This window comes from Taurulus bubalis (genome assembly GCF_910589615.1).
Source record: "Taurulus bubalis genome assembly, chromosome: 1".
Classification (NCBI taxonomy): domain Eukaryota; kingdom Metazoa; phylum Chordata; class Actinopteri; order Perciformes; family Cottidae; genus Taurulus; species Taurulus bubalis.
The window spans coordinates 5,882,326-5,897,327 of NC_136589.1; the positions used below are offsets into that span (position 1 = coordinate 5,882,326).

A 15,002-nucleotide genomic window follows, 5' to 3' on the forward strand; every position below is an offset into this window, starting at 1 on the left:
TCCTTCTCTTCTTAGCTGGACCTCAGCCAGCCTCTGGAGGAGCAGGGTCCTTTGGACGTCATCATCCACAAACTGACTGACCTCATCCTGGAGGCGGATCAGAATGACTCACAGGCTGTGCTGCTGGTGCAAAGAGTACAGGTATGCATATCCCCTGAGTATTTATAGGTAACGTGAAGAACAGAGGTCTGTGAAAGTGCGGCAAACATTTACAGAACTAAATAATTTCCATAGATATGGGAATGTATAAAAAAATATATATATATAATACAAACAAACATTGGGATGGGTATTGATTCTGAATAATTTGTTGTCACTGTCTGACACATGGCTGTAGTACCAAGTATAAAAAACTGAAGTAGAAAAAGTGGTCATAAAATGTCTTATTCGTTGACCAGGTAGTTCCTGTTTGATTATTTTATGTATTTATTATATCATGTATCATATTTAATTTCATTATTTTGTTACCTAGAGAACATTTCTTGCATGTCTGCTTGTGTTTAGACTACATTTAATATAAAATAACTTTCACTTTACCTTCAGTTTTCACAAAGAAGGCTTTGTAGCTAAACGTATCTCTCAAAGTTTTGTAACAAAGAATTTTAAATGACACCTGTCCCTTACATGATCCAGTGATCATGGGGCCCAGCCACTGTCCTCATGCATGATACGGAACTTTAGCTAAGCTCATCGGATACAATTTGAAATGGAGAGAGAAGCTCTTTTCTGTCTGCTGTCATTTATGGATGACAGCATTTTGTGTTTACATGTAAATATACCAGTTCAAAGAATCAAACGGAAACCAAAGAGCCCTTACTTTGCTTCAGGAACATAAAGAACATGTGCGTCTCTGTCTCTGTCTCTTTCTATATGACTCAGAAAAGCTGTAATCGTGATCAACATCATGCAATTTTGTCAACGTGTTCCTCCTGACTGCTCAATTAGGAAAGACAAACAGGAAGTCAATGTTGAGCAATCACTTACACAGCAGAACCTGGTCAATATATTAACACAGGGATGCATTTACACACTTTTATGGTACTCTAAGCCTTTTTGAAGCAAATGCACACAACTTGTCTTTTGTAAAGGTATGTGTGGTAAAACACCACGATACATAAACCTCTCAAAGTATAGATGCCCACCTTGTACAGATGGCAACAATGGAGATCATAACATTTTTAGTACAAAACACCACAACACATCTCTAATTGTGTCTTCAATGTGGATGTCAAGGTTTTTTCTAAAGTACATTTAAAGGTGACCTTTGACCCCTACACTCAGAGCCTCACCAAGCACAACACAAGATGACAAAGACGTGCTGTTACGTTACATATTTGATGAAACATTTTTGAAAATATATTAATATTTTGAGTCCCTTATCAATTTAAAAACATTTGCCGTTTCCACTTTCTCAAATGTGTGCTTTTGCTGCTTTGTTTGAGGGGCAAAACAGGCTATTTGAAGAAGTCACCTTTGTTATGCATTCTTTTACTTTTGTTTTTCTACTTTATCTCATTAGATGTTTATTAAATTAATCAAAGTTAAAGGTACTATGGTTTAGGAGAACAGTGGTAACTTTACCTAATTGTAGCATTCCATACCCGTTAATGGAGCGCACTTTGTTGACCTATAATTCTCTATTAATCCAGTATTCAGTGATTACAGGTAGAATAGACCTTCTCCCCCAATTTATAACAAAAATGATGCACTCTGAGGTGTGAGTAGTGTGCACAGCAGACCTGTTGCAAATATTATTGGGATGATTTTTGAGCTGCGTAATTATGGGTGCAGTGTTGATCCATTATCTTGCTTCCTTATAGGGGTTACAAACAAAGTTCTGGTCTAGTGTACTTCATGCTGCTGTGGTGAATCACACCCATCTGGTTATGTTTCATATAACTACTTAAAATTACTTTCCACTTCAAGTGTGTTGCCTCTGACAGTTTACAGCCAGTAGCACAGATTTGAACCTCTACTATTCATATTCCCTTGTTTGTTTTTTTTCACCTTTTGGAAACAGATCTGCCCCGAAAAACAAACACAAAATGTGCAGCCTCAGCACCCACTCTCTCACACCCACACTGACATACATCTGGCTCTTTTCCTCTCTAACACCTGTGCTCTCATCTCCATCTCACCTCCCCCTCTTGTCTGTGTTTCAATGCGTTTCTTCTGAAAAGCAGAAATCAGTAAGTGACCGTCCTTATCAACAGAGTATTCCTCTAAACTCCTGGAAGATTAGTTTGGATTATTTTTTGGCAGAAGCATGTTTGCTTTATTTACATAACTGCTCAACTGGCTTTGAGCAGCGTTGCCCGTGAGATCCCGGAAAATCCTATAGATGGGTCGTCCATGTAAGGGCAAAAACATTTGTTTCCATGCTGAATGCGTCAATGTGTGTTTGTATAAGAACGGGATTTCTTTTCCCCCACGCCGTACGAGTGTGTTTAATGTCTGACATTCCCGCGTGTTTTAAATTCATGCAAATGTGTATGACAGTGGTGCTGTGACGTGAACTGGCAGGCTGTTTGTGTGAGTGGAGGCCAGCCAGCTCCACCTGAGAGCATTTGTGAGTCAGGAAGAATTGTTTGGAAGGGACGGTTGGCAGAGAAATCCACAGAGCAGAGCTGGAAATGCGGAGAGCATGGAGAGCTGCAAAGTGGAGAGGAGGTGGTGTGAGGACAGAGCCAGAGCAGAGCCGACAAGAGAAGAGATGGGGAGAGCAGTTACGTAAAATAGCCATGCAGAGATGAAGTGATGTAACCTACACAGAGCCGCTGGCATACATCTCATGCGCTCTCTCGCTCAGACACATATACAGAGTGAGGCATGTTGACCCTTCAACGTAATGTTTGATAGCTTGTGGTGTGAAGCCTCAGGGCGCTGGTGTGCAGCTCTCCTTTTTGCATATTTTATGTAGTATATCTGTTCAGAAAAATGTATGCGAGTATTATGTTAAAAATGTCCGTGTTTCAGGACTACATTGATGCCCACCCTGAGACCATCGTCCTGGACCCCCTTCCAGCCATCCGAACTCTGCTGGACCGCTGCAAATCCTACCAGCTCATCCACAGGATAGAGAGCTGTATGCAAGGTAAGATGTTTCTTGTAACTTGGTGACACTTTTACAATTGATACCATTTGACAAAAAAAATAATCCAACTAATGACCTGTACTGAGAACTATGAGTCCACTGAAAATAACCTCCTTTACATATTTATTGACCGACAGCTCAGGCAGCCACTTTGTCACCAAGCTTTCAGCACCAGTTATTTTATTATTATTAATTCTCGGCCCATGTGTCTTAAACTAATTCAGTCTCATACAAATGGTCAGTTCAGAGAACAGTTATTGATTACCTTTGTCTCTACAGTTCAAGCGCTGTTGAATTACAGTGTAATACTTGGACGCGTTTCTAATATTTTGTCCATCTATATCTATATCAACAGCACTGCAAACTGCAACCTCCAGTCAATCCTAAACCGTTTAAAAAACTAAATTCATGAAGGTAGAATTTACTGTTCCATGAGACTACTTTATTTTTTTTTTAGCTAGATGTACATAATAAACCGACACTGAGTTTTTTTTTTTGCTGTGTCACTCTACCACCAGGCTTACTTTGTGTTTATAGTCAAAACACTGCATGTCATCGGTTCAAATGCGTTAAACGACCGTAACATCGTTCTTCCTCTCCCCGTCCTCAATATTATATAAAAACAGAAGTTGTCTAATGTAATAAAGGAACTGTTGATTTCATGGACACTATCCTTTGAATATAATTTGACGTGTTACGTAAGGTAGAAGGCAGAGTCGTGGTAGCTGCAGATTCTCTGTCTTTCCTCTTCCCTTCCAGAGGGGACACATGGATAACATATGACAGCTCTGTCGCCTCTCTCTTGAATTATGTTACTCGATGCTTCCGAGCAGATGTTTCATTCTTGCCAGCTGATATCATAATTTCTCTCCTCCCTCTCACGCGACAAATGCACCTCTTCATTTCCCCCTGCCAGAACCCAGTATAAACTTGGCTCTGTTTAGATTTCTCACTGATGGATCAGAATTTGTTTCCGAGTCAGTCCAACACCTTCCTCTGTCACCAAGACCATAAACTAATCAGCAAGAGATATCTTTTGGCTCGAGGCATAGAAAGGCAATGACGACAGGAACACATTCCCGACCCACACGCACTGTAAACACACCTGTGACTCATCCACATTTCCTTTAACCCCGTACATGGCAGGCAGGGGACATAAACCGTTTAAGTATTGCTTTACTGATTGTCCATGACTCTTTGAGGGGCCTCAGTCAGAGGGACAGATCGGAGGCATTTCAGCAGTGTCATTAGGTTCTCAAAATAGAACCACAAGAGACGTTTATTATCCAAACAGACATGATGACTGTTACGTAACAGTATAAGCTGCATCACTCTGTCTTACTGTGTGCATTAGGTTTGAAGAGGAAGATGGCTCACTGGCTGCATTTATAAGAAGCTCTTTTTTTGTAATGCAAGTGGCGCTCTCTGCTCACACTTAGGCTTGCATACCAAACCTCCCTGACAATTGTGGTTAGTTTAGACACAAGCACGGAGTGTAAGCCTTAATAATCCTACACCACACCACTGTGATTGTAGGAAAAACAGCATGAGGCTGAGGATAAATGGACTTTCTTCAGTCAAAAAAGAGGGACTGAGAGAGCTGGATTAAGTTTAAGATGGAAAAAAGGGATGTGTGGAAAGTCTACCTAACTTTCTTAGACACAGTCACTTCCGCCTCCTTATCAGCAGAGGCCATGGACTTCAGAAGCAGCTGCCAAGGCAACCCAGTACTTAAAGGCCACAGAAAGCTTGCCATGCTTAATTCTGCATGACTCAGAATAGTACTCAATAGAAGGAAGCACTTGAGGGTGCGTTTGTGCTTGTTCTTGAAACCTTATTCTTTCACTCGAGTGGTCTCTCGATGTTGAATAACCCTAGTCGCAGTACATTTAGCTGTTATACTCTACATTGTTGTACTGGATTTAAACTTCAGTCCAAAATTCCACTCATCTTAATGATATGTTTAATAGAAAATAGCCAGAGCACTAATGGATCCGTGTCACTGATTCATAGTTGTCCTTATTGAAACTGTTGGCGCTGCTCTGTTGTCCGACTTGGTTTTGTGATTCCTATGTTAGCCAGAGCAAGGTAACTGTTTATGTTACTTAGTGGAATCTAGTGGTTCCTGTGTATGCTTGAGTTTTGATATCTTAGACTGTTTTTATAGACAGAAACCGTCGTCAAGTCAACTCTTCTATCAAACAAATCCTCTCTCAATGTTTTAAGCTTATTCCTCTCCAGCTCAGGATAAAAGGATTCTTCTGAATACAAGCAGGATTCCTCTGGATCAAACTGAAACCTTTTGGGGTTTATTTGCATATTGTCTTTGACGACCAACAAAACAAGTATCCCGTTTATGCACGTGATCAATTTTTTTTCTCACAATTTCATAGCTGCAACGCAGACTCTTTAAGACCACTCGTCCAAGTCCCATGAGCCAAGTGGGCAGACGGGATTGCCCAACTAGATTATTAAATGATGAATACCGCCTCATCAAAGTAGGGTTTATCTTTTTGTGAGAAAACAATCACCTTCTTCTTTTCAAAATAAATGATCCATAATTATAATTGAAGTGTAAGCCTCTTACAGCGCGGTATGCAGCAAGAGAGGATGCTGGGGCTTCTAGGAAACAAGCTCAAAATAGCAACAGAGTTCAGCCTTCCACCTAAATAACACCACATTTTATGAAGCTGAATGTAACTTGGCATGGTGCCGTTCACTGCACCTAATGCAGAGGGAAAATATGATCTGAGTCCAAGGTGTTATAACGCTCTGTTCAGGAATTTCTTCTCTGTTCTTTCTCAGGCACATCAGTTGGTAACTCGAAGTTGGGAGTTAATTTATTTGCATGCATGATGCATATGATGTAACAGACCAGACAGATGGTGGTGTGTGTGCTGCGGATGTCCCAATGAGATAAAAAAAAAAAGAACAAAACAAAAAAGGCAGTGTAACTGGATAATGACATTTAAAAAGCATCTCATCGAGGAGTCCCGTAAACGTCGTCCTCGGCTCCGCCGGGTCTGCTGTGAGCACGCAGTGTTTAGACAGAGCCAGAGATTGATCCTCCCCACCCTCCCCTGCACCCCCTTATCCCTAAAGCGTCAACCAGAGCCAAGTATGCACGCTATTACAAACTTGGCCACATTCTCTTATCCACCATTCCTCGCTCTATTCTAAATCCTTAACTTGGAGCATTACATTTTTTCCGTTTGACAAGGTATAGGTTATTTCTTAAGTTTTTTTTTTTTTTATCAGACAACATTTCGCTGCATCAGGCGTTGGGAACTCTGTGATGTAATGTGGATATTTTTCCTACCAGACTGTTTTGCTGAATGACATTATGTTGCCATTCTCGTCCGGGTAAAATAACAGCAGTGTAGTGAGCGTGGCTGTAACGAGTGCACAGATGACTGATGGGTAACCCTCGAGGCTTCCCGCTCCCAAAAGTGACTGGTTGCTGGAATAGACCCAGCTGCACACGGAAAGGTTATAGAGCGCAGAACAAGTATTTTCCTGTGTGTGTGAGAGAGAGAGAGAATAACCGTATTCTGTGCTCATCTGTCACGTAATGGCAAGAAATTGAAACATTTTAACCATGCAAGATCAGATGCAGATGCCTTTTTGAAGGGAAAATAAAATAAATTAGTTTTGTACATTGTGATCAAAGCACATGTTCAGCTGCAGTGGCGCAATTCTTAAACTGGAGGGCACAACGACAATGTGGATACTTGAAGGGTTATTTCAGGTCTTGGGTCTTATTTCCGTAGCTGTTGTCATCACTTCTATCAACTGGGATAGCATTGAACTCACCAAAGTCAAACATGACAACATTGCTGCAAAAATAGTCAGACAAGGTACAGTTGAGCCAGGATATTTTAAACCTCTTTTTGAAAGAGATTGTACCTGAAAATGTAATTCGATAAACTCTGCACGTTTACAACATGCAGTTTGATAAGATAAGAGACGGGTTTATTCACCCCAAAATAATCTGTTGGCCAGAGATGCTCGGTATACAAAACAAAATAAATAGAAAAAAGATTACTCTGTTATAGATTCTAAGCAGTAAAAACAGTTTTACAGTTCCCCTTTTCTCTTTAAGAAAAGTTTATCTGTCCGTGGTTTTTCTTTAAAACCTGAATGATCGCCTGATGCCTTACATTCATTGTCCTATTAGCCATTAACAAGATGAGCACATTGTAATCATATCAAATATATCTAAAATGATCAAATAATTGCTTTGTCAATAATATGGCAGTATATTTCCCTACTTTTTTATTCCAGTTTAAAATAGCTGCAAATACATTTTCTGTTTCAATTATTGAATCGACTAATTGTTCAAGCACTAGTACAATATTATTATTGATATTACCAATAGAAATGATGGCCAAAACCAAGCCAGACACACTCCTTTGTGATATGTTACCCTCGTCACTATACTATCATGCAGCCCTATTACAGCAACAGAGGACCCTTAACAATGCACTACTGTATGTGTGTGCTGCCTTATCAGCTTACACGGCAGCAGTTGTGGAGGATTTTCCTGGAATCTGCTCTATAGCTTGATGTTGAAGATTCTGGGATTACCTTTGGGCTTTGGAAAAATCTCTTTTTGCCTCGTGCATCAGCTTTCATTGTGGGGTTTCCCAAAAGTTTTTGTGTGTGTCTGCACTATCTGGCTTCTGTGGGAGCTGTAGATGTCAGTGGGGCCCAATGCTCAGCACTGGAGTTAATGTAGGCAAATGAGATTCTCCTGACCTCAGCACTAGCGGGAGCAGAGAGCCCTGCTACTGCTGAGGCCCACAGCACACAAAGACCGGCGTGTTTCTATTGTGTTTTTGTCATTAGCATTTTTGCCAGCTCTTGGTTTGGCCCCCTCACTGATTTCCTGCGGTGATATCTCCAACCAGCTGGCTTATCATCCTCATGTACCTACTGTAGAGGGGAGATTACAGGCAGAATATTTGATATAGATGCATCCTGAGCCCTGATATGGTGAAGTATGACAACTACAGGATGTTCTATTCAGTCGTATCGGAACTGACCGACCTGCCGCTACAGGATGTGATGTAAAAGATGTTATGGAAACAAACAAACATGATGTGATGTGAAAACATGGTGGAGCTGGAGACTGAGTGATTTAACCTGGCCTCAATTCTGTTTAATGAATGTACGGCTGAGTTTATATTCTAATTGCACCTGCTTTGTCGGCCGTTTGGGCGTCGAGTCAGCTGTCAATCACGCCTGTCAGTCAGGCGATGGATCTGATGACTCTGTAATGTCCTCAGCTGGTTTGACCGGTTGTCCATAGTTCCTCATGCGATTGTGTGTCTTCCTGTATTTCAGCATTTTCCTGTGTGGGTGTATGTGTGCTGTTTGAGAGCAGCAGAAGGGCCTGGCAGCTTTCTGCTTTATTTATTTGAACAGGAGTCACTTGTCCCCCTAGGCCTCAGATGGCCCCTGCTGTGTTTGTTGTCTAAACCCGTCACAAGGAGGAAATATAAATATAATTTCTAGGCCAGAGAGACTCATCTGCTCCCCACGTTGAACAGGTCTTGAGCACTTCTTTTTCAGACAAGAGTCTGATGATCTGTCCTGAATCTATTCTTAAGGAGGCTATGGATGACAACAGAGCAAATAGCCTCAAGTGCTGCTATTTCAGCATTATTATTTAAAGAAGTGCTCCATATAACTTAAGGTATCTTGGACAGGTGAGACAGTGCGTAGGAACATAGATCACCGTCCAGTTTAGCTGCTCGGATAACTGACAATAAACCTTTTTTTTAAAGTTACTGTGTGTCGGATATTGCCGGAATTTTAGTTTAAAAATAATTTAAAAATTAACTTAGATAATCAACAGACTGTGAAGAGGTTACAGTGTTGTATTGTGTTGCAGTGATATCCACTGAAATTAGCATGTTAACCGGCTCGCCCCGGCACGTAGCGTCTCGTGGTGATACTTGTTCCTGGGGACGCAGTAGTGAGTCACTGTAGCGTCTAGTCTCAGTCCGGTGAGCGAAGAAGTAGAGCTGCAACAGCTGCACCGAGCTCTTGTCAATTACATACATACATGTATGCATGCATGCATACCATACATACACACACACACACATCCTTTGCGGACGGGATGAGATTAAGGTGGGATTCGTTTTCTCACTTCTCCCAATTTAGATTTAGTCCACGAAACAAACTATCAAAGCGAGCACAGCTGTGTATCCACGTTAGTGAAACAAACATTCAGATGGCCAACGCAAACACACGTGAAGATTATGAGATAGACGTGTTATTTTAATAGGCTCTTAGTTTCAGCACATTGGTTGAATTTTGCGTATTCTTCCTCTGCTGTTAGTTGACTTTTTATATATATATATATATAGCTGATGACTAACGCTAACTTTCACACGAGCAAAAATATCTGACATTTATCTTCCATCTTTATTTCCTGTTCAACTGCAATGTCCCAAGCGCTTTGGTGTCTCTAACTTTGTAAATTCCCTCCACCTTCTTTTACTTCTCTTTTTATCAGACGAAAGGATTTGCTCTCCTCCATTCATGGTCCTGAACACAGAGTGCAGCCCAGATGTGCTGGAGCATATCAAGAGGCAAGGACTCACATTCCCCTTCAGTAAGTGTTTTTTTTTTTCTTCTCCAGATATTGAGGACTTTAATCTATACTTACATTGCTTAGACCTGATAACTGATACTGTTAACCACTAATTATACTACAATGTTGTTGTATAAACTCACTACCTGTGTCTCATATTTCTGCTCTCTTTCAATGTGTTTATAAAAGTCCTTCGTGTGAGATATTTTGCTTCTCTGCTTAAATTTAATTTGTGCTTTACAGTATTACACTAAGGTAGGTTACCGTGCTAAGATTTTTCTTGCCCTTCTTTCTTCCTCAGTTTGCAAAACACGGGTGGCTCATGGAACCAACTCCCACGAGGTAAGAGGCCACAGGGCTCAGAGGTCACGCACACCCTCCACAGTTTGCTTTGTGTGACCAGGAACGCCTTTAACTCAAGTCCAAACAACTCAATCAGATAAAGTGCTGTAAGTCATGTATCTTTGCCTTGTCAGCTGAAATCGATACCCCTGTCAGGCTGGCCAAATAGTCTTCATTCCTCCACACTCTCTGCATTGAATTAAGTTAGGAATTAACTAGACTTGTTGGTTTGGACAACTATTTTGTTTGATGAATAGATTAGGTGTGTCATTTACTCTCGACATGTCCTCCTGTCCACAGATGGCCATAATCTTCAGTGAAGAGGACCTGAAGGACGTGAAGCCTCCTTGTGTGATTCAGAGCTTCATCAACCACAATGCAGTGCTCTACAAAGTGTTTGTGGTAGGAGACTCTTACACTGTGGTGGAGAGACCTTCACTGAAGAACTTCCCTGCTGGACCGGCAGGTGAGGAGACAGATGGACGGGCAGGCAGCGATATCTAAGGGCTGGCACACAGGACAGACTGTGGAAGTTGCACGGCTTTTCCAAATAACCCAATAAAAGAGCTCATAAAATGGCTTTATAGTCCTTGTCATTGGACCTATTGACCCTTTTAAGGGATGCAGCGTGGTGCAATTGAGTTGTGCTCTGTTGATACTGTTGAAAAAATAGGAACAGTGGTGTTTTTCCCCATGATGCAACTTTGAACACAGGGTAGTCCCCTGGCACAAATGACTCCAGTATTTGCATGTGATACAGTAGAGGCCCTCATGCAAAGCAGTGTAGTAGTCTGCTTTGTGTAACGCTACAGAGAGAACAGTTGCCTTTCGCCTGGAATGCTGCGCGGTGCAGCTGAAAAGCACAATCCTTGTCCAAACGCATTAAAAAAAAAACATCACACTGTTACACCTGCGCAGCATTTTGTTCAATGTGCTCTGTAGCCCGGAGCTACACTTCTGGTTTTGTAAGTAGAGGGAAAGGCCAGAGGAAAGAGTGAGGTATGAGGATAAAGAGAGGTAGACGTTTGGATAAAGATCTTCAAAATAACGGCGTGAGACACGTTCTGTTCCATCCCGCCGTTCTCCCCGTGCTTCTGTCGACTTAAATTGGGGTTTTTTCATCCAGTTTAGGAATGATCGAACCCATTTGGATAGGATATATACTTTATTCAAAACTTGAAGCTGAGGGGCATCTTTATTTGGACAGTGATGTAATTCACTTCCCCCCAACACTCTCTAAAGTTAATCATCACAATGGTAACAAAGGAAAAAAGGGGCAATAAATTCAGAAGTTCATCCTTTCACATTCTTCTCTGCTTCAAAGAAAATCCAGGGTTCCAACAAGTAAAACCACTTGCATGCTGATTTGTTCGTAGGTGAACACTCAACACGACGTGGTGAGAGGGTTGAATGTTAAGACTGCACACCTGGGTGGTTTGGTTTTACGTTTCTGTTTCTTTACACCAGGTGTTAAAATCAGTAAATAATCTCTGGTTGCATCATTGCATTGTGTAACCAGTTAAGTTCTGCTGCCACCTACTGCCAGAAATGAGAAATGTATGTAGATGACTGCACTCGGAAAGCATGTAGTCAAAGCTCTTTAATATTCAACCTCACATTTTTTTTTCCTCTGCCTCCTTTTCAGACAGGAAAGCAATTTTCTTCAACAGCCACAATGTTTCAAAACCAGAGTCGTCCTCAGACTTGACCACGGTACGTCCACAATGTCACAGACTGCTGTCCCATGTGAGTTTTACGAGTTTTGTTGCTGATAATCTTCAATATTTGACCTTTTTTTTTTTTTTTTTTTTTTTTTACTTTCTCAGAGAGAGAACGTAGAGGGAGTATCTCAGCCACCCAGTGATGATGTCATCAGAGAGTTGTCCAGGTCATTGAGGCAGGCGCTCGGCGTGTCTCTGTTTGGCATCGACGTCATCATCAACAACCAAACAGGCCAACATGCTGTCATCGACATCAATGCATTCCCTGGTAGGTGCAGCCTCCGGTCCACAGGGTCGGGTTGTATTATTGCCTTTTTATGCCTATTATTATGTTTTTATGGGTTATCTTTTGTGCAACCAGTTCTATGGTGAACTGGTTCATTCTAGAAGTCAGATGAAATGGCATTTCAGTCTAGTAAATATAGTGAACTGTACTATACATAAATACAAAAACAGCTTGCCTGTAAATATGAATATAACCCTTGTAAACATTTGGAATCCGAACAAAAAGTTTAATTCGCTAACCTGACTGATGTCCTCAGGTTATGAGGGCGTCCCAGAGTTCTTCAATGACCTCCTGAACCACATCACCAGTGTGCTTCAGAGCCACAACCCAGACTTCGCTCCTGCCAGCGAGCAGCCCAAAGGTCTGCCGGTGAGCACCACGGTAACTAACGCCGCCCCGCCGGCCCCCGGCTGCTGCAGCATGCTGGGAAAAGAGGCCAGCGGCAGCCCCTGGATCGTAGAGGCTGACGGAGGGCTGAAGGGCCCCCGTCAGAGACTGGGCTGCAACTCCGCCATGTCCCCCAACTTCCAGCAGCACTGTGTCTCCACAATAGCTACCAAGGCTTCTTCCCAGTGACTGATTCCCTGCCCCCACTCCGTTTGATCCCTGAACATAAAACGGATGACAATGGTGACGATAATAATTAATAATAATCATAATAATTATGATGTTAATGATGATAATATATCTAATCAAAAAACAAACCTTTTCCTATATAGTTATTGAAAATGATGGTGATTGAGTGTAAGCTTTTTTCTCTCTGCCTTTTTTGTATTTTTTGTTTTGTCTAATGAGACTTAACAGTACTGTAATGTGAACTTTTGGGAACTTTTGCCTCATAGCTGATTTTTATTTTTCTCTCTTGTGTGAGTTCTCTGTAATGAAAGGGTCCAGATGAGGGAGCTAATGGGAATGACTGAATCAGGGCTGGAGAAAGATGTGCCACTAGACGTGCAATGTATCATCCCTGGTATCTCTCACACACATTAACACACTCGCACATACACATAGGTACGTTTACATTGCGATGGACCGTGCCAGTGATGTGTGTTTGTCTTCTGATCAATACCACTGACTCCTCTGCACAAAGTGACGGGGAGAAAAGGTGGCTGGGCATTTGAACACTACTCCACAGATCCTGGGCTGCTATGCGAGTGTGGCCAACTGACGGCAGAGGACATAAAGAGTCTGAACATGAATGACGAGATAGTTTGGGGTTTTGTTTGTTTACACAAACGGGTAAGCCGTTTACTTTTCCGAGTGCCATCAAATTTACTTTCAAGTGTAGGAAGGATGCCTGCAGGAAAAAAAAAAGGTTAAAAAGACGGATGTTAATCTCCATGACCATGTGACCAAGTTTCTTTTTGATTGTTGCACCAATGTTTGTAGGTCTTTGGGTGTTTTACTGTATGTCAGATGCCGGATATTTGGTGTTCAACAAACAAAACGCGTCCTTGTTAGACTACCAGTTTGAGACAAGGATCACATTCCTTTTCCTGTTTGTGGATGTTTTCAGAGAATTCCATAATGTTTCATAATTCCAGTGGGATCTTGTGAGATTTCTCATCACTTCATGGGTTTGTAATCTCCTTAAACAGACACAGTTCTCCACATGTCTTCAATGCTTGTATCTAATGTGAGCAAACTACTCTCCTGAAGCCAACTTGACCTATCAAAAAAAACTTGGGGCTGCTGTGTTAATACGATAATTGTTAATCAAAGAATCAATTATTCCACTAAAATCAAGGTAAAAATGTGTCTTCGAATATCTACTTATTGGGTATTAATTATTTTGATATCATTAAATGATCACAATTCTAGATGATTGAGGAATTTGTTTAGCTTTATTATGTCTATCATTGATTTAGTTTCACTCTAACAGCACTTTCTTACAAAATGTAGTAAAGAAACCTTCGGTCCAGTCGGTTCATTTGCTTCATGCTTAAATTCTCTGACCTGTCTCCTATTCCAGCTGCTGTATTTGTGTCAGATGTTAAAATCATTTGGAGAGGAAGTGAGGGAGAGACAGTTCAGATCGTGTTCCCAATGTTCACTGTGAGATTTTTTTACTCCAATTTTGTTAATATCTTTGTCCTGATATCTACTAAGAGCAACTTTATTTTATTGAGATTTTATGGGGAAAAGGTTTTATATAAATGAAAATGAAAGCACTGGGATGTTTTTGAACAAACGGTGGATATTTTACTAGAGGTATAGTAAAATGCTGGGTCGGGTTGTACAGGTGATGTCAAAGGCACAGATGGGCTTGTGGTTGATGCTGTTGTCTCCCTCTAGCATCTAGTGGGAAGGATTGCCAACCTGCAGATTTGTGCATTCCTCTGAGCTTGCTTCTTCTCTTGTCCCAGAGAGCGCCTTCTCGCTGCTTCATTTCCTCCATCAGTATCCGAGGGAACTGACTGTCCTCTTTGCTCGCCCTGTGATCCTGAATAATAGTGTCAGCGCAGCCATCTCACCAGCATCTCTCTGGGACAAAAGAATACCAACGATGTTCTAAAAGTTGGTCTTCACTAAACACACATTGTGAGAATATTTCCACAATGCGGTTAGTATCCTGTTTTAATCTCCCACAATTTAAGTGTGTTGTGAAGCAACAATAAATTCAGAATGTATAAGGTAATGCAGCAGATTCAGGGGAACTTTTCACATCCTTTCCCCCCCTGATTCCTCATCTAGAAAAAGGGGTGGCGCTTTGAGTGTGTCCCTGTAAAGCTGGAAAGGCTGATATCTGTGTACACCACTATATCTTGTGTCCTATGTTGTGTTCCTTATTGTGCTTCTAAATGGGAAATAAATGGTTAATCCTACCAGTGGTTATTTCTGCAACCCAGGCTGTCATGCTCCAAACCAACATGTGAAATCCTATTTAATTCATCTTGGTTTTCCAAACTGACTGTGGGGAAATGTGTTGTGTAGTTTACCTCTTTGAGGAGAGTG

The 15,002-nt window shown here is 41.4% G+C and overlaps 1 protein-coding gene across 1 annotated transcript in view; it reads left to right on the plus strand.

Annotated features, from left to right (window-relative positions):
• The window catches only part of LOC306735180 (inositol-tetrakisphosphate 1-kinase-like), a 28,409-nt gene extending 13,537 nt beyond the window's left edge, over positions 1-14,872 (plus strand). Inside the window, exons 4-11 of the mRNA XM_079216628.1 lie at positions 16-141; positions 2,977-3,094; positions 9,621-9,719; positions 10,000-10,040; positions 10,341-10,506; positions 11,686-11,753; positions 11,867-12,029; positions 12,304-14,872. Coding sequence (XP_079072754.1) covers positions 16-141; positions 2,977-3,094; positions 9,621-9,719; positions 10,000-10,040; positions 10,341-10,506; positions 11,686-11,753; positions 11,867-12,029; positions 12,304-12,623 — 1,101 coding nt within the window. The 3' untranslated portion in view covers positions 12,624-14,872. The remainder of the gene's footprint in view (positions 1-15; positions 142-2,976; positions 3,095-9,620; positions 9,720-9,999; positions 10,041-10,340; positions 10,507-11,685; positions 11,754-11,866; positions 12,030-12,303) is intronic.
• The last annotated feature ends 130 nt before the right edge of the window (positions 14,873-15,002 follow it).